The following is a 24,840-nucleotide window of genomic DNA, read 5'->3' on the forward strand; positions in this document are numbered from 1 at the left end:
AAAAATCACAAATTTGAATGAATCAAAGTGATCAAGAATTAGATATACAGAAAATGTCTCGAGCTTTTAACGCTCCCATGCAAATAGACATACTTAAAAATGGTCTAATTTCCAAGCCCAGAAATTTTTATCCCGACACTTAAATGTATGGCTGCTTAAAATGCTGTCATAAAAGAAAAAAGAAACAGAATTCAGCTCACACAGATGTATTAGAATACACATGCAAATGGACATATATATTCCCCAAAAATGACATTTTCATTTTCGGCATTTGAGGACTGGAAAAAGTGCTGGAAATGTTCAAGAGGGAGTACCAAGAAGGAGACTGTAATCGCAGAGAGAGAGAGAGAGAGCTGGGATGCAATGGCTAATTGGCTATGCAGACACAGCAATTTATAGACAGAGACAAGGAAAGGATTTTTTGTAATAAACCTTTTTTCTAAAAGTATAGATGCTTATTATAATCTTGTAGTTAGTTTAAATGTTTTGTCTTTAATAAATTGATTAAAGCAATGAATAAATTTGTATTATTTTGAAGTTATTAAAGATCATCCATAATGACCTCAAAATCATGACAAAGAATCTAGCATAAAAAAAGTTTCTATATAAACCCAATTATTCTCTTTAGGGAAAAAATATGAAAAAAGAGAGGCTGAAATTCTTCAATTCCCAAAAATAAATTTAGAAAAAGAAAAAGAAATATCCTTTCTACTTTGTTTCTATTTTTTGCTTGAGTCATAAAAGCAAATGCATGATTTGAATCACCTACACCAGTTATCCCTTGGCACTGGAATGAAGAATCCTTAATTTATTGCCTAATATGAGCTTAAAAAACAATGCTCGTATTGCTACAAGAAAATTGACTTTTTATCATGACTATTCTATACAAATTCCAACTTCCCAAACTTCCTACACTTTCATTTTGATGTTTTCAGAGACAAGTCAAGAATATTGACGATTAATAAAGTTTGATCATAATATTTTTTATTTATTTATTACTACATCTACCACATAGGGTTAATGATAAGGAAAGAGTTAAAAGGCGCTTTCACCGTTGACTCAATTTTTTCCTTCTTGAATGATACTTGTACCAGATTAATAGAATTGTCGAATGCTAGAATTTGATAGACCGATCTAGTGACACTGTGACAGGAAGAAAAAAGAAAAGACACTACTTGCATACTCACAAGCTGGTGAAAAAATAAAATAACTTTCAGTGTAAATGAATTAATTATGAATGGTTCAAATAATGTAGCAAAGAATAATAGAAGAGGTGGTGACTATATGGGGGAGGCATGGAACATACTTAACATGATGATTTCAATAAAAATATTACAAGGGTGAAGACCTATGGATTTCATTAAAGTAATTTAAAATTATTCTTATGGTGGCATCACTCGTGACGTTCAAAATAAATTCTAAGTGTCCAATGAGTTTATAAATAATGCATGTACACATGCATGTTGGCCCTAATGATTCATGCAATCCTCAAGCAACTAGAAGATGGGATTCAAAATTTTACTAGAATGAGAAACTTGAGTTGATATTAGAATTGAGAGGTGAAAAGGAAATTCCGTCGATAAAGACGTCATATACAAAAAAAAAAATAATAATAATAAATAAAATAAAATTTAGAAAAAAAAAAAAAAAAAAAAAAAAAAAATTAGCCCCTGTTTGGAGGTGATTAAAATAATATTTTTAGTAAATTTTGATAAAAATTGATTAAATGCGTGGTTGAAAAATTATGACTTTTATAAAATATGTGGTTAAAGTTAGTTGTTGGCCTTGATTTGGATTAAAATCTTGATTTTAATTTTCACCAAATTGGGCTTAGGGTCTGTTCGGTAGTGATTGAGAATTAGTTTTTTGATCATTAGGAAAAAAGTGGAGGCCACATGTGAGAGAAGATATCAAAAATTACGACTGTAATAGTAAAATAACGATCAAAAAATCAATTTCTTGAAGTGAAAAATCACTCCCAAACGGGACCAGGGGCTGACCCACATGGGGTCATGTGGGGTCAAATGACCCCACAGTTTTCTGGAATTTTTTTTTTTTTTTTTGCTGAAAATTTAATTTTTTGCTCCAAAAAGTCCGAATCCTAAATCTATATCCAATCATATGGTCCATATCCATTATTTAGTCCATAGATATATCATATAATTCACCGATTTCTTCCCAAAGTGCAAATATCGAACATGAACAACAAACAACCGATTTTTCCTTTTTGTTCATAATATGTTGTTCGAAAAAAAAAATTTTGACCCCACAGTTCGAACGGTCTGGGTCCGCCCCTGAACGGGACCTTAATAAAATGATAGTTCGTAGTGCCGGCTCTAACTCTCCTTCACCTGTATCCTTTCGAAGTGAACATGCCAAATTTTTCATTCATTCATGTGCTCGTTATTCGTGTTTTTGGAAGTCTTGAAGATCTTATAATCATTTACCTTAATAAATAGATGTAAATAATACGTTAGTATAACATGTGGTTAGTATACATAGTTAATGATTTCAAAATTCGAATCGAATTTATGGTTTGGAAGTGAAAATGTCAAATTTGTCATACATTCGTGTTCGTGTTTTTAGAAGTGTGGAAGATCTTCTATTAAATTAAACTTAATAGTAGATATAAATAATACGTTAATATGACACGTGTCTAGTACACGATCTATGACTCGAAAGTGCCTTCAAATCATAGACAATACAATATCTAGACCCCGTTTTGTGATAGAATGCCCACACACTTGCAATCTGGGGAACATTTACTTGGTCTCTATTTGATCTTCATTCTTTAAAAATTAATTTTTATACGATTCATTTTCAACCACATATTTTCCTGAAATTATGAGTGAACGCGGTTTGATTTTTAGAACTGGACTGACTAAGTATCAATGGGAATCTTAGAAATGGAACCATTGGTTCCATATCTAACTATAGAATCAAACCGAAAACGAACCAATCGATTCTGGTTCTGTTCAATCCCGTCCTATCCAATTCTTTACATTCAAAATTTCATAGAAGTGAAGTATTGAACTACTTGTCCAATAAAAATAGATAAAATAGAATTAAATAAATAAGGTAACAAACAAAAATACAATCTAAGGCTCAAGATCAATTAATCAGGGCATATAAAGGATAAATTATTGAACACAATAGAAACTATAAGGGAGTGTTTGATAGGGTGGAAATGGAATTGGAAGATGAAATTGGAATTGGATTTTCCAACTTTAGGTGTTTGATACATTTTTTTTCCATGGAATTCAAATTCTTGGTTGTCTTGAAGTTTGCACTTTTCTTGGTTTTCCTACCTACTATAGCATTTTTATTTTTTTTCCTTTTTCTTTTGTTGGCAACGAAAACAAATTCTAAGAATTATTGTAAAAAAAATATTTCTCTTTAAATGACAATTTTCATGTAAAACAAAGTCAAACGAACACTGAAAGATAGATGATTTTCTTGAAATATATTTTTTAATACTATTAAAATATATCCCTTTAAGTAACAATTTTCATGTAAAACAAAATCAAATGAACACTAAAAAATACTTTTATTTCAACATTTTTCACTTGAAAAATTATACCAATCAAACACAATAATTTACAATTATCAGGAAAATAATTTTAGGCAATTCAATTCCCTAAAATTCGTTTTCTAGGCAAATCAATTCCATATTTACAATCAAACGGACCCTAAAATTTAGATAAAAACAATTAATTGTTAAGAAAATTCATACAACAACTTCTATTAAAGCTCTTCTATGTTCAAATATCTTATGCATATTTATACAAAATACCAACTAAACGAGAAACAAGGGAGAATCGAATTCACTTTTGATTCATAGGGGGGTGTATTCAATCAGACTTTTGAAAACTTTGATGGATTTTTTTTAAGTGATGACTTTTGCGGATTTCGTGGATCTTTTAAAGATTTGTATTGAATTAGTGGAAATCTTTTGTAGATTTTTATGGATTTTCATTTTAAAATTTTTATAGACTTTTGTGGAATTCAAAAGATTTTTGAAGATTTTCGTATGAAATAAAATTCATATGAATCTAGAATGAAATTCTCATATACGAGGTGTTAGTTCTCATAATTCCCCTTTCCTTCCCTTTCTTCTTCCCATATAATAAAAAAAAATTTGAAAAAAAAAATTTAAGACTTTAATTAAATAATTAATAATCAAAACTATACATATATATAGTTTTTTCATATAAAATTTTATAATTTAATAAAAAAATGATATTTTTCATAAAAAATGAATAAAAAAGAAAAAAATGTTATAAGAATCCAAGTTAATTTTTTCATAGAAAATAGAGATAAATAATAAGATAGAGAAAGAAAAATAAATGAAATATAATAAATAGAGAAAAATAAATTTTAACATGTCCATAGAAGGTTAAATGAAAGAAAGATTGATTTTTTTTTAAAATTTTTTTAAAGTCTTCCAAAACCTCTGATTAATGAGAGACAAATTTTAAGATATCATATGAGTACTTTCTGTTTAAAAGTTAGTACTCCAGAGACTTTTATAAAAGTTTCTAGAAGTCAATAAAATTTGAATATCCCAAAATTTATAGAGACTTTAAAAAAGTTTTAATTAAATACACCGTAACTTTTAGAAACTTTTTAAAAGTCTATAAAAGTCTTAATTGAATACACTGTAATTTTTAGAGAGTTTCAAAAAGTTTCAATTGAATACCCCTTAACTTTTTAAATCCCAAAACGTTACTAAAAATCTCAATTAAATACACCTCCCTTAAAGTAGTACCAAGAATTGGTTGGAACCAAACCATTTGGTTCTACCTGATGTGGAAAAAAAATGCCCATCTCTACTCGAAATAGAAAAAAACATTTGTTGTACATCAACATTTATAAATTTTTTTACAGGTTGATGGGGGTGGCAATAACTTGAATTAAAACTATCAAAATCTCTTTACTTTTTAAACGATTGTGATTACGTAACGTAGGTTAATAGAGAAAAAGAAATTGGGAGAATTTTCTGCTCATAAACAAATATATAAATTATGATGCACATGTCGCACAATCAATAAAATAGTTTTACATGAAAATCAAAATTTTTGCTACTTTTTAATCATATATTCTTCGAAAAAGACACTATTATAATTTTATTTTATTATTATTACTATTTTTTTCCAGAAACGGAAATGTTGGAGCTCAAACAAGCCCTTGAGCATTGTGCCATTTCCTCTTGTATACTTATCTAGGAAATTGTCAACCCCTTCCAATTTGTAGAAATTTTAACGTGTTTAAAGGTTAGCCCAGACAGGCCCATTTACTCCTTTACTCGCTTTCTATTCTCATATTTTTTTATTTTCTGCTCTCTTTGCTTCGTGAAAATTAGCCCTTAAAAGTTTCTTATTAACGAAGAAAGAAGAAACAGATATATTACTTTCGATTTTTTTAAATAATAAATGTTACACCCCCCACTAACCAACCTCTGCACATCACACCTGCTCCTCAACGAGATACCACGTGTCCAGCCGAGGTGGTTCTGAAGTTATATGAGCCTCGCTCGAACCCCAACTTAACGGCATGCAAGGCACAAGCATCACCAAAGTAATTTGCCTAGGCATCCCCCTTACCGAAGTGTGAGGAGTGTCTTGGCACTATGCAATAGAGGCCTCTCTACCGCCAATTTTAGAGATGTATCTTTGTGTTAGGATCCTCGTTATCTTCATAGATTGATTGATGTGGCATCTCAGCATTATGTAAACTCACAACTAAGAAGAATTAATTATCTGTTCCCTGTAGGATACGGCTGATTGATGCTTATGAGCGGACGTCTCACACCATCAATATGTACACGTGTGTCCCACATCCAACGGTGCCCTTCGCCTATAAATACCAAAGGTTTGACAAGAGAAAAAAGTAATGAATGAATCTTTCTAATATACTAGGCACTCCACACTCAAGTAAAATATATTCTCCTCCCCACTTTCCTACACAATTTTGGCACCGTTTCAATTACTGTCCACTAACTTGACCGTCAGAGTGTATGCGATCGTCACCACCCCTATTGATTACAGCAGTGTACGTCTAAGCATTTGCTATTGTGCGCAGGAAGGAACACGTGGAGTGACTCTCGGTTGACCACGTGGAAGGTCCAATTCGCGAGGTCAACAATAAATGTAAGAAAATAATACCAAATATTAAATATGAAAAATATTATGTCCTTTTAAACCAAAATCGTGAAACTTTGCATCCTTTTTAGACGTTATATAAATAAAAAAGTTAGCTCACTGTATTTTAAAAAAGTTGCATTCACGATAAGATAAGCAAGTTTATGACTACTTTGTGTTCTTATATCCTTTCAAGCTCTCGTCTTACTAAAAAAAAATTATGACTAAGTAATTTTTTTTTTTAATTTCGAGTAAAATTTGCACGATATTATTGAATTTAGTTTGATATGTGCAGTTGACGATGAAAATAAATGAAGATCATGTTTGATTTCACGAGTGATGGGATGAATAACGAGAAATGAAAATGCAACACCACAAAAAATTCTACTCTGATTAAATAGATATTTCCAAACACATTGATTACCTAATGGATTAAAGCTCTATCATTCGGGTAATTATATTGACGACAAAATTTTTATTTTTTGCACCACATTTTAATTATATTTAGGTTCTCAATCTTTACTCATTAATGAATCAGTGTAGCATTTATGTTACTAATGATTTTTGATAGCATTCTTATCCTCGAACTTTTTATTAGTTAAGACATTTTGTATTTGATAACAGATTATGTCCAAAAAATTTCGTTGAAATAACGTATAAAAAACTTATTTTTCATTGTATTTTAAAAAATAAAATAAATAAAAAAAGTACAAAAATATTATTCCCTCATTTGAAAATATAGAAACAAAATATTTTGATATAAATCACATCTAGGACGAGATGTATTAATTAATGAAAGGTTGATGATAAATATTCGATAAAAAAATTAAGAAAATAATAGTTACAATGAACAAAGATCGAGAAACTACAATTAAAATGTAGAGTAACAAATAAAAATTGTGGTGACAATATAACCACCCCTATTTCTATTTAACAAAATACAAATAAGTCCTTGTTTGGTTTAGTTAAAAATTAATTTTTTTTTTTTAGATTTTAATAAAAGTTGATGAAAAATATAATTGAAAAGTTGAAAAAAAAAATTATAAATTCCATGGAATGTAAGTGCAAAAATGAATTAAAAAAAAATTAAAAATAGGTCCAAACATGATCCAAGGACTGAATGGAAACCTTCTTGGACACTGGAAAATATGAGCTCACTCCCAATCAATCTTAATCATGGGATTAGTGGTAGAAATCATCATTCAAATCCATTATTAATTATTCTGAATCTATCCATTATTATTGAATTTTGACCACTTTTATAATATTAACATATCTCATTAGACATCGTCCAACAAAATTTCCTATGACCCACAAAAATTGTTATTGGATTTCGAATTCATATTTATTAATGTTAGATTCAGACATCTTCCAATAAAATTCCATAGGACCCTTGAAAATAATTTAAGAATTTATGCACAAGATTGTGGTACTAACCAATGTTTTAAAAACAGATCATGCATCGATCCGAATAAGAAAAAAGGGTTAAGGAGTTGAATTTGGATCGAATCGAGATTCACCCAATATTTTTAAAAAATAATAGTTAAATAAATAATTTTTAAAAAATAAATAATTCAGAAGATAGATTTTTGGGCTGGATTTTGGACGATTTTTTATAAATTTAAAATATGTAAAGTCGGAAATGGGTCAACGATTTTCATAAAATTGAGCAAAATGAAGGGTTATAATATGATTTTTCCTGGCCCAATTCCCAATTTCACTGGTCGAAACAAGTCGAGTCGGATTGGTTCTTACTACATTAGTATTAACTATTAAGACTACGAAACTTCATATGATACATTAATTAATAGAGAATTATTGGTAATAATTTTTTCTTGTATTATTTTCAATAAAAATAATGAAATATAAATTTTGAGCAATTTAGAACAATAAGGTCCTATTGAACATCTTTCTAGGTGTGTCTATTTTTTCCCTTTTTTCCTTTACATTTTATGTTTAATTGAAGAAAATTCATAAATGGAAGTAGGGACAGACCAGATAACCTTTAAACGTCCAATCAATGAAATTTTTGTTGATTAAGGCTTCATAACAAATCTTTTCTTGATTCTGTATAAGCGAAGCAGATGGAGACTTTATGAATAACCTAGTGCATGAGGGACCATTTTTGAAAGAGTTTTGCTATTTGTATATTTCGATGTACAGCCCCTCATAAGAGGGAGGCCCACACCCAATAAAAAATTGTGAGCCGTTCCCTTTTTGAGAAGGTGGCGTACACTTAACAAAACCTTTCTTGGAATTATTAAAATTAACAATCCCTTTGAAACAAAATAAGACTGGAGATTCGCACTCCGTAAAAGGTACCTCCTAATCAGTGTTCTAGAAGACATAAAATCTGGAATTCAAAACTCAAGTCTTATAAGCTACGACATAATAAGATGTTTTTCTAATTTTTAATTATTCTAAATCCAATAAATAAAGAGAATTTATATGAAATTCATACACATTTTCATGTTTCTAACAAAAACATAATTCTTAGAATTGAAAATACCTCAAATTAGTAATGCTTTGTTCGTGAACAGAGAAAGCTACGCATTGATTGGCTTTAGGCTATTGTGAAATTTGTTTAGGACTTAAGTTTCTCCTTACATAATACTACGACGTTCAATGTATGTTGTAGATCCGTGCATACCATTTTTCCTCTTGTTTCTCTTTTATATTCATTCAACCACACACTAGCAATGAGTGTTCGTTTCCCTTATTGTCTTCTTGTTTGTGTGCAATTCGCTTCACCATACTGAAAAATCAACGCCTAAATTTTCATTTTATAATTGCATTGCAAATTAATTTTCTTGTAAGTCATTTATGACATTTGGTCCAATCAGCATTCGAATATGCACTAAGTTGATGTAATGAGAAAAAAAATTCTTCTTTTCTTATTTCATTATTTTCTTTTCATTACAAAAAAAAAAAGGAAAAAAGAGAGTTCTTTTTCCTTCTCACAATAAGACATTTTATTTCATAAAATTGGGTCAGAAGGAACAATATATTACTCTATTTTTTTCTGAATTTTTGACTACCTTAACCTTTGTTCAATTAATGATTTGGACAAGAAAATAATTTTTTAACCAGTTTTTATTTCCCCCTTATTCATGCCTATTGACTTGTAGCCCAAAAGCCGACGAGCAACAACAAAAACATCACTAACATTAGTACAATTCGATAAAATTATAAATTATAATAATAATAAAGCATTATCAACAGTATTTATAATGGTAGTGACTGCTGTGACAATTATATTAATTTTTGGAAAAATACTAATCCTACGAGTTAATTATTAATTAAATTTAATCACAACATGTGGCTGAATTTTAATCTTGCTTTTTAGCCCTAGCTGTTAAATTAATTATCTCTGCTTATTGTATAAGCATAATCTTTTAGAGTCAACCAAATCATCAAAGATTATGAAATATGCCAAGGGGTCAAAATGTTACTGGGCCAATTATTCCAACCTTTTTCCTTTTTCACTAAATTATTTTCAGCTTTTTTCTGGAACAATAATTTTTACAATATTAATGTCCATGCACCACAAGAAATATTGCTAGCAAAGAATACGTTGTTGTAAATGTTTAACATCATGTATCTGTACGTTGTGGTATTTGATGTTGCCGTAGAAAAGACGGATATGATAACAAAATAAATGAAAGTAGCTAAAGATTGTGAAGCATGCTGCTGTTAATGTTTTAGTAACATGCAATATTTAATGTTTTAACGACGTGCATTTGCAATAGATCATGAACGTTGCAAAATGATACGTTAACAACCAATGGCAATATACATCTAGTGACTGCTATGATAAATCATTTTTAACGATAGTTAGTTCATAAATATTGTTGTCTACATATTATAAAATGCTATTTTTCTTGCAGCAATGTTTTGAGGGACAAAAAATAATAATCAAAAGTCATATTTTTATTTAAACTAAACAATATAGCATATTAAACTATTCATAGAAGGGTACGAATGAAGCCATCGCTATGATCAAGTATATTACAATAAAGTAAGTTAATTAATTATTTATTTATAAATATGTTAAAATAAATGGATGATTTTCAAAATATTAGTTATGGAATTTCTTCTGTCCAATGGGATGTACCTTATTAATTAAATATTCATGTATATTATAATTAATTAGCTTCTAAAAACCATCACAAATGACAAAATTACTACTATAAGCCACAAGTTCCTTAAGAACTCTTACTTCTTCTATTCAAAGAATGTTCTAAAAATGAAAGATGGCTACTGTCTTGACATCTGATGATTGTTATCTTCAAAAAATTAGTATTTCGAGTACGAGAAAAGTGCGTTAACAACGACGGAATACTTAAGAATGGAGTTACGGAATACTAAAGAATGGAGTTTTTAGTCGTCGTTAGTGAAGATATGGAATACTAAAGAATGGAGTTTTTAGTCGTCGTTAGTGAAGATAATATATATTGAAAAATGAAATACTTACTAATCAAGCCTTAATCAGATTTTAAGGGAGACAACCTCAAATTCACTTTAAACACTAAGAATAAACAATGATTTTACGCTATCTTACTTTTTCTAATTAACCGCCTATTAGTCTAATTAACTTAGGTTAATTATTGAATTAGCCATACCTAGTCAGCAGGGATTAAAATATATGAAGGGAATTTTTTGAGAGTAGATTTTGTGAAAAATAATTTTTCTAGAGAATGTGGTTAAAAGATAGGAAAAAATTATGGGTTTACGTGCAAAAAAAATTCATTGTAAAAATGTACGATTGAAAATGAGATTGTGAAAAAAAAAATGAGTTTTTAATAATCTGTACCAAACTACTGTTTGGCCTCTATTTATTAAAACTCATTTTTTCTCAAATTTATTTTCGACTACATATTTCATGAAATCTGTAAGATTTATCAAATTTTCAATCCCACATTTCATTAGTTTTTATCAAAATCTACTAAAAATCTAATTTAGAGTCTTGATATGTTGATAATGATTGCTTTTCATCAATGATGCTAGCACAATTAAAAAAATAATGAAACATATAAATTAATATACCGATAGTACCATATAAAGGAAGAAAATAGTGTTGTCAAGGAAGAAAAAGAGGGAGCTAAAGCACTTTCCTTGGTCCTTATCATGTCTCCTCAATACCCCATTTCCATGATTTGATTTTCCACTTGAATTTTGCTCATTTTCAATTATTCTGATTTTTTCTTTCACTTGCAAAAGAATTCACCATAGGGAAAAGAAAAATCCGGGGGACGATGTCGTCGTCGAACGATCAAGGAGAAGGGTCTTCATCAAGAACAGCTTCTGCATCAGCTGATCATCATCATAATCCGCAGCAGCAGCAACCGGCCCAATTGAGTCGATACGAGTCCCAAAAACGTCGTGATTGGAACACTTTTGGGCAGTATTTAAGGAATCAAAGACCACCAGTGGCTTTATCCCAGTGCAGCTATAATCATGTGCTAGATTTCCTTCGATACCTCGATCAATTTGGAAAAACTAAGGTACATGTACAAGGTTGTGTCTTTTTTGGACAGGTTGAGCCAGCAGGTCCGTGTACTTGTCCCCTTAGGCAAGCATGGGGTAGCCTCGATGCCCTTATCGGTCGACTCCGTGCTGCTTACGAAGAGAACGGAGGCCAACCAGAGACGAACCCTTTTGCTAGTGGCGCTATACGCGTATATCTACGCGAAGTAAGGGACTCCCAGGCGAAGGCGCGGGGAATCCCATACAAGAAGAAGAAGAAGAAGAAAAGCACCATTAATGAAGGCACCTCATCGAGCTTTCAGATGTAATTCTCGCTTCTATATTGCTTTTTCATGAATGGTTATTAATTAACTTTCCATTTTTTTACTGCTTTTCATGTTGAACCTCTACCTCATATATGTAGTAATTTTTACTTTGAATGAAGATATTTACATGTGGATCAAAATTTTTGACGTGTTTACTCTTTGATAATCAAAATCCCAGTACAATTAAGTGATTTTATTTTTTATTTATTATTATTATTATTATTTTTTTTTCAAAATCGGTATGTTCATGTTGAACCCTAATCCAGTCCTCTTAAACCCTAATTTTCATACCCTCTTGAACCTTCTTTGCCTGGGAAAACAATATCAATAATGTTGAAGTGGGGAAGATGAAGACTCTTCAAAGGCTCCCTTCGAAACAGGTACCTAAGTAAAGGGTTGGGCTCAAGTCGAAAAATCGAATCGCAGTTCTTTCGTTCTTTTCTTTCCTTGAGTGAAAGGCGAAGCGCTTCATCTGGGTTTATTCCAAAAATCGGTTAGAAGCGATTTTGAATGGACTTTATCTGTTTGATCAGAACACACTCCCACTCATACGCACATTGATCGAGAAATTCTGCACATAATAGATTTTTGTGGTTTCTTGAATTTAATATTATTAGGTATATATATTTATATTAACTTTTGTCCAATGTTTTGTCTTTTGGGATTCTGCACCATCTTGTGCTCGCCATGAATGTCCCTTCAGTATGATCTCACTGCAAATATATATATGTAATATATATCACTTATAAGTAATGTTACTTATGAGTATTTAAAAATATTCTTTTGTCTCTTCCAGAAGATGAGGGATTTTGTGAATCTATGAAATAGTAATGTTTTTCTTAATTACCTGATCTCAACACATGACAGTAATTTTCTCTTACAGATTTTTTAGAAATTTCGATACTCGATTCGATTAGTAAAAACCTTATTCTTATTTAGGATATGGCTTGTTTAGTTGTCTTGTTGGAACTATTGATAATGTGAGAAAAAGTACTCTACATATTGGTCCTATTATCACAATCAGACATTGTTGTCTTTTACTTCAAAACTCTGTTCTATTCAGTTGTTGTACCTTAACACATTAATTTCACCGAACTCATAGTTGCTTATATAGTTGTGTAATTGTGTGCACATTTTTGTGGACTTTTTACTTAATTTCTTTTGCTTGTATACATGTAGTTGGAGCTGAACTAGAAGAGGATCTCAACTTGTATACGTTAGCATGCTTGTATATATCTAAGGGGATAGGTGGATGGACCCATAGGTTTATTAGGGCTCATTTCTTGGGTTATTGAAAAGACTAAAACTGTTTTTGAGATTAAAAAGTTACTTTTGAACATATTTTGATAATTTTCTGATAGTGATTTATCTAGTTAGAAGAGCTTTTAGATCCCATTTGACAAGATTTTTATTTTTGCTTCCACTTTTAATTTTGTATGAGAATTTATTGAGCAAGTTACCTTAATTAAGCTAACTTTCTCTGAAAACTCTTATAGTTAAGGTTGGGCAAATCTCCCGAACCGAACTCAACGGTTCTTATCAAATTAAATACCCGAACGAGTATCTGAATTGAGAACCGACGGGTACAGTTCGGTTCGGTTCTCGATTCTAGACCAAAAATCGAAGAACCGAAAAAGAACCGAATCTTTCTAATTTTTTTTATATTAAGTAAATCAAATTATTTTAATTTTAATTTTTTCTAAACAAATTAACAATTTCTAAATCCAAATTTTTTGCCCAATAATTTGTTTCATTTCTAATTTTTTAATTTTTGGCCCAATTACCCATTTTATTGTTTCATTTCTTAGCCCAACAAGATTCAATCCACTAAATAACCCTGAACACCTACACTAAAGTGCATAACATTGTCTCGACTCTTACACTCACTCTTGTAGCCTCGCTAACATTCCAAAATCTATACAATCGTCGACCGACGCTGTGACTTCCGATCGAAACTGTGACCTCCGCCGACCAAAACTTTGACCGTAGCGATCATTTGAACAAGGTAGTCTACTAATCTCTGACATTCCAAAATTATTGAATGTATCATTAGTTGTATTTATATAATATTGTTATAAATGTTAAAATTTTTAATTATAGTACAGAACCGAACGGAACCGAATCCGAATGGTTCTATAATTATATTTGGACCCGACGGTTCCATTTACTAGATACCCGAAAATTTGGTTCGGTTCGGTTCTCTTTAAAATCGAACCGAACCGACCCGCGCCCACCCCTACTTGTAGCTAGACATAGCACTTTCAAAAAATTATGAAGCCATTGTTTGATTTTTTTTAAAATTTTAATAAAATTTTCTCTCTTTTTTTAACCACACATTCTTTAATAAAATAATATTACACGGAACTGAAAAAAATTTCCTTCTTTTTTAACCATACATTCTTCTAAAAACTACTATTTTAAAATATGTTTGACCCAATTTTTTCATTATAATGGTTGTTAAACATGGGCTAAACGTGTTCAAAATCAAAATTTAGTACATCTTTGGCATGGTTTTCGAGAAGCCAAAATGAGTTTTTGAGACCCAAAAGTTTCTTTTGGACTTGTTTGACTAATTTTTATGAAAGACTTTCATTTGGTTAGAAGAGTTTTTAAATAAAATTGGTTCAATATGACTCTCTAAACATTTCTGGAATAGAAAATTATTTTAGAAATTTGTTTCACAACAATTGAGGTAGATTTCTCAAGAAACTCTTCTATGGAAAGTAAAAGCAAAATAAAAAATTATGTCAAATGGGCTCTTAATTTTAGAAGCAACTTTTGACTTTTTAAAAAAAGGAACAACATATAAGTCCTAGTTCTAAAGATTAAATTTCATAAATAACAAACTCACTAAAATATTTCAAAAATTAGGTGATAAATAAATTTATTAAATATGAAATTATAATATAATATACATTAATTATTTCCATCTCACCCCACTTTCGCTCCACCTCTCCAACGAAGATGGCCATCGGCTTCGATGATCACTCTAGCGACCGTTCTGACAGCCGCTTTGGTAAACTGCTCCGATGATTACTCTGGTGACCCAGCCTACCCCACCCCCCAGAAATCTCCAAAAATTCACATCTCTCTACACCCTCTACCCCAACTAACCTAATTCTCACCTTGCCCTCACTATAGAAAACTCCAAAAATTAAAAATATCATCTTTCTCTATAGAAGCTTTCTCTCTCTTTACGCATTTACAGACACACATAATTTCATAGGTGGTGGTAGTGATTAGGTAGCACTGTGTTGAGAAAATATATCTGCATGGTGGCGGTAATGGTGCATTGCAGGTGATAAAAGTGTATCAAAGATGATCTATTTAATGGTGGTGGTGGGGTGGGGTGGTAGTAACGTTGAGTATTGTGTGGTGACTGTAGTGTTGCATTGTAGTTGACAAGATTTGTGACTAACTGTGTTATATGTGACCAGATTTATTGTTTGTTATCATACCTGTATTATCCGTGATTAACTGTGATCAGACTGTTTGTGACCAAGTCAGTTTAATTTGTAACTGCATGTAATCAAGTCATTGACATGTGTTATCTGTAACCAAATTTGTATTCAATGTGACTCTCTATGGCTAAATCAGTCTAATTTGTAACTCACTGTTAATCTGATCACAGACAATCATAATAAAGACAAAATTGGTTACATCTGATCACAATAAACACATATTTGGTCACAAAGGGTCGCCACAAACAAATCTGCACACACCACACCACAGTCCACGACCACTCACCACCACTTCAATGCACCACTATGTCACTTCAACTCAAGTCTACATTCATCTTAAATTCACAACAACAATCATTATCACCATCAGCATCGCCATTACTTCCACCAACACTTTCAACAAACACCAACTGCTAGCACCACCGACATCACTACACCACTACCACCACCAAATGTAAATCAGCACAATCGCAGATTCACACCACCCACAAATCCATCACCAACACCAATCAAATGTCATGCTACCTCACCCCATCGTCGCCGCCACCACCACTACTATTAACACACCAACACCACCATCACCACTCACCGATCAAGTCCTAAACCAACTCCACCTTCACCACCAGTTTTTTTCCCCACCACCACAAATATACTCACCTTTCCCGCCCCCTACTCACCTCCGCTACCCTAATCACCCACGAGACCTGAGTTACCACCTTTTCCACCTCTAGTAAATTTAGCACCACCAAAATCGGCTCGAGTCAGGCTAATTAATCGGACCACCAGAAGCTACAACTGCTCTAGAAGGTTCTCTAAAATCATTGATAAGGCCTTTTTGCGGCAACTGTGAACCAATTGACCAAGAATGTGATTTAGTTTGAGCTGATTCTTCACAATTGTATGATTTTCAACGAGAGCGCCCTTTGATGGTGGTGGCTAGTATTCCATCGACGGCTTTACGGATAGCTTGTCGATGGAACATAGAGAGGGGGTGGAGAGAGTGATATAGAGAGAGAACAGATAGGGAGGGAAGAGAAAAGATAGTGTTGGAAATGAAATTGGGGTTTGAACAAAATGGGGGTGGATGGGGTTGAATATGTGGAATAAATTTTGATTTTATAATATTATTATTAATATTTAAAAGATGAATTAACCCCTAATTGGTGGAAAGAAAAGTTTTAAGATTTGATATTTGAAATGTATAATTAAAAGGTAGGTTTTTGGGTAATTTTCACTTTTAAAAATCCAAGCAAATGGACCCTTAGAAAAAACTGACTTAGCCCTTGTTTGATTTCCATTATTCTCAAAATATATTTATCTTTCTCTCTTTTTTTCCCATCACATTCTTCAATAAAGTAATACTATAAGCAAATTCAAAACTTTTCCTTATTTTTTAATAACACATTCTCTATCAATCTACTATTCCAAAATATATTCTTAGTTTTTAGTGGGGCTCAAACAAACTCTTAAAATAGCTTACTGAGGAAATTTTTTTACAAGATACAGAAATCCTACCAAATGGTCCTTAACTTAGAATTTAACATATCATTTTCACGGGATTAGTGTTACTTTAAGTCTTTTTTTTTTTTTTTTTAATAATCCTCTAATATGTTTTTATTAGCATTTTTTCTGTAGTACAAAATCTATATATTTTATTTGGGAAAATGCAGCTCTTATTCCCATGATCTCATGTAAGTTAGCTCTTTTGATTATAAATTTTTTCCATAAAAGCTCCATCTTATCTTATCAAGTCACATTTTTTATCATTACGAAAGTAATAAGTACTTTTCACTTAAATTGCTCCAAAAAAAATTAGTTCGGCTACAAAACCTTAGGTCTTATCATATTTTTCCATTCTCGTCATTGTTCAAGACCTTAGGTCGACATACATGTTTGCTAGGAAAGACATCAAATATATTTTCTTTGTTAATCATGTTCAAATTCAACATATTAACGTTTCTCATGTTACGAGAGTTAGCGCAAAGTTCACATGATCTTCTGCCCTCTTAAAATTTTGGATAGAATGTAATAGAATTTGACCCATTTAATAAGCATTTGTATGATAATCATTTATAGATGATCAAACTTCATCCACACATTTCAATGAACCCACGATTACGATTTACTTATTCACCACTTATTTTTATCTATCTATAAATTAAACATTTCTAAAATAGTTCAAGCACAGTCATACTAAACTTAAAGAAAAAATTATCAAATATTGACCAAATTGTTCATAAAAAAACCCATTTAATTTTACCTTAAAGATCCTTACGTCGAATCGACTAAAGTTCTCTCAACGTAGAACAATTACCCCTAACATATATGTGAGGCCTCATTCATCCATCTTAAGTCATTAGTCTCAAACCAAATGTTTGACATTTCGGTACGTAAGCATTTGTTAATCAGTGTGTTTTTATTTAGAACTTTGCATTATTTCATTTCGCTTTTATTGTTCATTCGTTTCACCGATATTTTAACGTTGCAATCAATGATATAATGCCTATAATTATCAATCCCAATAATTTATTAAACAAAAAATCCAATTGCCAGTGGATATTAATATCTAAACATTAACATTATGGAGACCCCACTTTGTCTACATATTTAATTTGTTGATTCTTTTTAATTTTCTATCACTAATCATAGACTTCATAATTAGTCTCCAATTTACCAGCTGGAATCACCCCCACCCTACACACCCTAACCCCCCTCTATATATGTATAAAGATAAATGGATAATAAAAATTCCTTTTTTTTTTCCCAATAACCTCAAACTAATCAATCAAACACTGCTTACAAAGAGCTCTTATGCTCAGAAATGAAATGTCCTAGAAATTGTGCACGTGTATATATAGGCTTGTTGAAGTTAAAAGCTCTAGTCGATGATCAAAAGATGCAAAAGTTTGCGAGTGGTGGTCGTAGTAAATTCATTCCCTATTAACATTANAAGTTAAAAGCTCTAGTCGATGATCAAAAGATGCAAAAGTTTGCGAGTGGTGGTCGTAGTAAATTCATTCCCTATTAACATTATTGTGGTGGCTATCTAGATTTTGGAGGGACATGAACCTAGTGACCTAGTCACACTTTTTGTCTCATTCTTGATTGTGTGCCTGACATCATCTTTTCTTTTGCCACTAATAGATACCAACAAGAGGTTAATTTGTGATATTAACTTTATCTGTTGTGTACCCAACCTGGTATAAGGAGGAATATCTACTGTTCTTGTCTTGCTTTGTTAGGCTGTTTTTGACAGGTTGATGGGGGTACAAATAGAATCATTTTTTTTTACTTTACAGTCGTATCTACTGTGATATAATTATAATAAAAGAGAATAATGAAGTGTTGTAAAGCTCCTGTCTTTGGATGGACCATAGGCTACATCTTGATATACAGTGTCGTTGTAGAGAATCCCTACCCTCTACTCCATGACTTTAGAGGGTAATAATACTATAAAACAACTATAATTAAGTAGTTTCCTAGGGGGAAAAAATGGATATTAGAATAGATATTGCTATTGCAAAATTCATATCATCAATGTCGAGTTTTAAGTCCAAGATCAAACTCCTTTGCATTTTGTCAGGGGATGAAGAAACTTTTAATGTTTACGTCAGTAGTCAGTAATCAACGAAAGTGATATTAAAGAGTGTTTCGAACATACTTAAAGATGATACAGCATTGTGATTGATAATTAGTTCAGAGACATTGAGAAAATAAAGAATTCAAATTAGAACTGAATTGAATAAACCAATTAGCTAACCCAGAGCATACAGTTTTCATGGTTTTCATCCTAATCATGAGCACAAACTCATGGCTTTGATACATATGCTACAAGAATCTGGTAAGTTACCCGGAGAATTTCTGACTGTGTACAACAAAATTTCCATTATGTTTGACAAAATTTTAGGTTTCAACCCACCAAATTGGATGCCCCGACTACATAACTGTCGACTTGTGTATCGAACTTTAAGCTTCTTGCAACATTAAAAAAATGAGCAACAGCTTCCTCTGGTGTACCAACGAGAACTCCATGGCCAAGATTGAGGATGTGGCCCTTTGTCCCTGCACATTGTACAACCCTGCAACATAAATATCATTAGCTCCACTATCAGTATTTGGAAATTTGGAACTGAAGGAAACTATTTGCTTTATAGTTCTCCCATTTGTCCCTTTCGTGTAATATAAATGCAATTGCTACTTTGATGACTCCTAGAATAATCGGTTGATTTAACAATTAGTTGTTAACCTTACTCTGACCACGATAACATTTTTATATTCAAGTTCTGAGTCTTCATATTTTAAGCACTGAAATAGGCAAATAGCAACCCAAAGACTCAATCTCAAGTAACACATTCCTTCCTCCCCCCTACCACTACATACGCACGTCTGGGGGTGATAACCATAGACCTTACTATAATTTTAGCTGCTACATATAATGAACAGCAGAAACTCATTTTCAACCCAACATTTCATTTTTCTTCAAACTCATTCTCAAATCAGATTTTCATGGGACCCACAACCTTAAAAATTTTAAATCACACACTTCATCAACTTTGATCCAAATCTACTAAAAATCTGATTTTTACCTAAATCAAACAAAAGATGCACATGTTTAACTGACAAACCTTTTAATTTCATCCTCCAAGGCAGGAAGAGGAGAATATAGGTAAGCAGGGTCAACATTTCCTTGTATACTAATATCACTTCCGAGGCGCTTCCTTCCATCTGCCATATCCACTGTCCAGTCAATCCCAATCACGTCAACTCCAGTTCCCTTCATCCGTTCAAGTAGTCCACCATTTCCATTAATGTAGAGCACAATTGGCGTTTGAGGGCACTTCTTTTTAACCACACTTACCATCTGCACTCACAAACTAGGAGGTATTGAAAAAGGAAAGCTGGAACTTCGAGATTGCATACAACGGCAGATAGAGAAAACAGCTTCCATACCAAGTGTGTTCCAGCTATATTGGGATCTCCGAAAAGGACACCAGATAATTCTTACCCAAAAAAAAAAAAAATAATAGATAAAAATAAAATTCAGTAATGAAGAAGATGATTATGACAATGACAGAGACAGCAAAGAAGTTCTCATTTTGATGTATCCCTTGTTTTAAGATTTCCAAAGACCTCCTTTATCGAGAAACTTACCTGTTAACTCTTATTTCTGTCTTGTTGATTCAAAAAAACTTAGCAGACCTAAGAATCTAACCCATGTTTCCTGAGTGAACAAGACACTACTTCTCCATAAGACTAAACTGCAAGAAGAATGAAGCACACAAATCTTCATGTGTGCAAGTGATTATAATCAAATCTGAATGTATGTATCAGCCAAGCTTCTCAAATTTAGAGTAACAAACACATTATAGATAGAAGCTCAACAGGACAGTGAACTTTCCCATTGAGCTCCTCAGTTCCACAAACGGCCCACCTGGGTTTCCCAAAGCATTGAGGAAAAGGGAGAAGTACACAAACCCGAACACAGAATTGGGACAGAATATAGTTAGCCAGAAAAACAATGTAAATCTGAGCTACCTCATCAATGTAAGGCTTAGACCAGCGTTCCCACATATCAGGAGGCAATTGCCCACCCCATGAATCAAAAATTTGTATGCAATGCGCTCCAGCATCCACTTGGAAAATGATATATTCAGCTATTGCCTTTGCCAAATGAGACAGAAGAGCCCTTAATACATGTGGTGCTGTATGGCACATGCTCTTTATTGTTGTGTATGTGCGTGTTGTTCCCCCCTCTACTATGTATGTAGCAATTGTCCAGGGAGCTCCCACAAAACCCAAAATTGCTGCTCGCTCACCGACCTGATATGGAAAGAATTAAAAAGGCTTGTTCAATATAACAGTCAAATTCCATATTGTGCCAAAGAAAACTACTGTGAAGCTACTAGCATGAACCATCTTTATAAAGCTGGTGGTAAGAACTATGGAAGTACCTCTTTCCGCAATATACTAAGAGATTCTCCAACAAATTGTAGTTTGTCAAAGTCAATTGGATGCAAAGTTTTCAAGTCCTCCTCAGAACGAATGGGAGACTGAATTACCGGACCACTCACCTCTTCTATGTCAAATGGCACACCAAATGCAGGGAGTGGAGTAAGTATATCAGAGAAAATAATAACTCCATCAGGATGGAAAGCTTCCCAAGGCTGCAAAGAAATTTCAACAATGAGATCGGTTGTCTCTGACCTCTCCCGGAAGGATGGGTGTCTCTCTGCAAGCTTTCTATAAACAGCCATATACCTCCCTGCTTGACGCATCATCCAGGCAGGAGGTCGGTTAACTCGATCCCCTCTTGCAGCCTTGACCAAAAGTGGATCTGAACTCCATAAAATGTAGAGGGTAATTGAAATAAGAAACCTTCAATTCTGAAAATCAAATGTGATCCCCAAAAATGTAAATCATGCACTTAATAACCACTTAAATGCTAGATGAGGAAATGTCAAACGATTACAGCTCCAAGTCAACCAGTTTTTTCGATGAGGGTAATTTGAACCTATGCACAATTTTCTTTTCTAGTTTTTAATTGTTCAAAATTGTACTAGGTTCCATCTAGCTACCACTGTTTTGGAAGTGCGGAAGAGTCCCATTAATTGATTTTCTGAAACTCATTTCACATCAATCAGTTAAACCATGCAAAACAAGAATATCATCCTTAGATGGAATCTCTATTCATCGCTGATCAGCTTTGCACTGGAAATATATTAATTAAGTGTGATGAGAAATGACATTCATCAAGACAAAGTGTTTTCTCAGTTCAGCCTCTCATGTTATCAGCCTTAGGTTACATAATTTTGAAATAATTGAGGTTTTGTCCTGTCTTGTTCAACAACAAAAGATCAACAGGGAAATCTCTATCACGATAGCTTAGAATGATGTATCATATGCAGCCACAGCTGTTATCAAAGACCATGATAAGAAGCAAAATTAACTCACAAGAAAAAGAAATGTGAAGAGAAATTGGTAAAGAACAAGCTTAAGTAATTTGGTGATAAAAAGTTCCTCTTTCCTGCACTCCAAATCTATCATATATGACCTGTATATAATCAACTCAACAAAGCCTGATTCTATATGTATCTAGATATAGGGTAGAGGTATATACTGATAGTTTTTTTATGGGTTTATCAGGAGCCGTTTCTATAAATATATGGGGAACTTCTATACTATTATCAAATAGAATTTCTTCAAAGAAATTATAGATGACATCACCACTACTTCTCTTACTGCTATTTACTTCCTCTCACCAATTATAAACTCATCTTAAGAAGAAGGAAAATAGGAAGCACCTATTTATACTGATAATTTTTTTATGGGTTTATCAGGAGCCGTTTCTATAAATATACGGGGAACTTCTTATACTATTATCAAATTGAATTTCTTCGAAGAAATTATAAATGAAATTACCACTACTTCTCTTTACTGCTATATACTTCCCCTCACCAATTATAAACTCATCTTAAGAAGAAGGAAAATAGTAAGCACCTATTCTTTCTCAATTTTCCCCTATTATTCCAAGTTTCACAAGGAGCCCAAAGTCAAAAGTAACAAGGAGATTTTTCTCGAAGGCTTTTTTTCAAGAGTGTAAATTAAAAGGCCTTGTTATGAATTTTTTTGTCAGCGAGGTTTCTTGTTACTTAATGTAGCACAAAATGTGAATAATATACCTCATTAAGAATGCCTAATCAACCAACTCAACTCTCTACGTAACCGGGTCGAGTTGATATGTTGTTTATTGTGCTTCTCTCCCTCTTGCCATTATTCTCTGTCTACATATACACATAACAACTCATAGATCAGACTTGAGCAAAAGGTAAAGATAAAAGAAGGAAGTGCAGGAAACAGGAAACAAGAGTGACCATGATCTTCAATTCCATTTTTCCTTGGAAGGAATGAAGAGAACAAACAAAGACAACTGAGAAACAAAGCATTACTGAAGTACAGAAGTGAAGATTCTGTTCCTCTAAAGCAGAAACGTAATTTTGTATCTTGATTCTTGAAATGTATACTAAACGATAAAACACGCATTATTCTAAATGTGCATCAATTTTCCAACTGTATACTATATAATTGTTCATACATTCTGTAGTTTCAAACAGCATCCATCTCAGCAACGTGAAACGAGCCCATAAACGTTTATTTACCAAAAATCAATAAAGATACCTGAAGGAGAAGCACATGCGCGAGAGGAATTAAACTTCTGGTATTTGGGAGACAACAGAAGCCCATCAGAATTAGTGTTGGGAAGAAAATTCAGGCTTAAAAACAAGCTCGACGATTTCCAACGTAGACCCAAATTCCAACAACTGCAGCACGCACTGTTGAGCACCAAAAATGCATGTCAATAGCAAGAACTGTACTCATTTAACAAACAATTCATACACATACACAGAGAGAGAGAGAGAGAGAGAGAGAGAGAGAGAGAGAGAGAGCGAACNTAACAAACAATTCATACACATACACAGAGAGAGAGAGAGAGAGAGAGAGAGAGAGAGAGAGAGAGAGCGAACGAACCTGGTTAACGCAGAGAAGCCCATTTTGAGTAAGGGGCAAGATTTTGTGATTCCTTTTCTCTATGTTTCTTCACCCTTTTTCTTATCGCTCTGTTTCTTGGGGAGTCAATTCTCGACTCTGCTCCTCACCAATTATTTACAGCATTGTCACTGTTTAGAAATAAGTTGGGCCATTCCGGGTCAAACCCGATTTTCGGCCCACCTTAGGTGTTTCAATTGGATATGGGTGAGGTTGACCATGGGCCGAACTTTGGGTTTGTTTAACTGGGCTAGCTATCTAAGCCCAACTGATTTGAAGTCCTTACAATTACAAAGACTCATTGACTGAAAATAGCTCAAATAGTAGGTTGGTTTGGTTGTATAGCATCTTATCGGTCATATTTTGACGAAATATAAACTCTTGACTTAAAATTGATGTACGTCCTATAATCAGTATTTGAATATTTGATAAAAATAAAAAAAAGTATTTTATTATTGTGTATAAAATTATTAAAATGGCGACATTGATCATATTAATTAATGTCTTAAATATTGTTATATTGATAGTATAGTAAAATTTTATTTTTATTTTATAACATATATTACTATTTATAATATTTTTCTAATACAATATATTATTTTAATAGGGAAGAATAATTAAAACTATTAAATCTCAAAATATACCATTAGTCTTGTCCCTCAACTTCTCAATTAGAAGTGGATGTGGATGAGGACGGAGATCATTTATATTCTTTCCGAAGCCTATTTGGCTAAATGGAAATGTTCCAAATCTACCGTACAACAAGTTCAATAGTATCTTGAACCCATACGCCAATGCTTCATTACCAACACTCTTAGCTTCTTCTCTTTTCCCAAAAAGTTTTGACACAAAGTCACTTAAAGATTTGACTTTTTTATATTTAACAATTTATGTAAAGCAAGG

General features: G+C 32.5%; 2 protein-coding genes across 3 annotated transcripts; one reads left to right on the forward strand and one right to left on the reverse strand.

Moving 5' to 3' along the window:
* The first annotated feature begins 11,225 nt into the window (after positions 1–11,225).
* Positions 11,226–12,072, forward strand: LOC111370316 (protein LIGHT-DEPENDENT SHORT HYPOCOTYLS 10-like). Of its 2 annotated transcripts, XM_022991990.1 has the most exons (2): positions 11,226–11,599; positions 11,678–12,072. In XM_022991990.1, exons 1-2 carry the CDS (start codon positions 11,396–11,398, stop codon positions 11,933–11,935), a joined length of 462 nt encoding a protein of 153 aa, XP_022847758.1. In that variant the 5' UTR covers positions 11,226–11,395; the 3' UTR covers positions 11,936–12,072. The 2 variants fall into 2 exon arrangements, with proteins under 2 accessions (XP_022847758.1, XP_022847757.1); XM_022991989.1 differs by having other exon boundaries at positions 11,226–12,072.
* Positions 12,073–19,107: 7,035 nt separating this feature from the next.
* Positions 19,108–24,175, reverse strand: LOC111370830 (uroporphyrinogen decarboxylase 1, chloroplastic-like). Its single transcript, XM_022992723.1, has 6 exons — positions 23,920–24,175; positions 23,569–23,723; positions 21,345–21,727; positions 20,929–21,213; positions 20,019–20,254; positions 19,108–19,472 (listed from the first exon to the last, which is right to left on the reverse strand). The coding sequence occupies exons 1-6, from the start codon at positions 23,940–23,942 to the stop codon at positions 19,304–19,306; spliced, it is 1,251 nt and encodes a 416-aa protein (XP_022848491.1). The 5' UTR covers positions 23,943–24,175; the 3' UTR covers positions 19,108–19,303.
* Between the last annotated feature and the right edge of the window lie 665 nt (positions 24,176–24,840).

Source organism: Olea europaea, chromosome 21, assembly GCF_002742605.1.
Source record: "Olea europaea var. sylvestris chromosome 21, O_europaea_v1, whole genome shotgun sequence".
Classification (NCBI taxonomy): Eukaryota; Viridiplantae; Streptophyta; class Magnoliopsida; order Lamiales; family Oleaceae; genus Olea; species Olea europaea.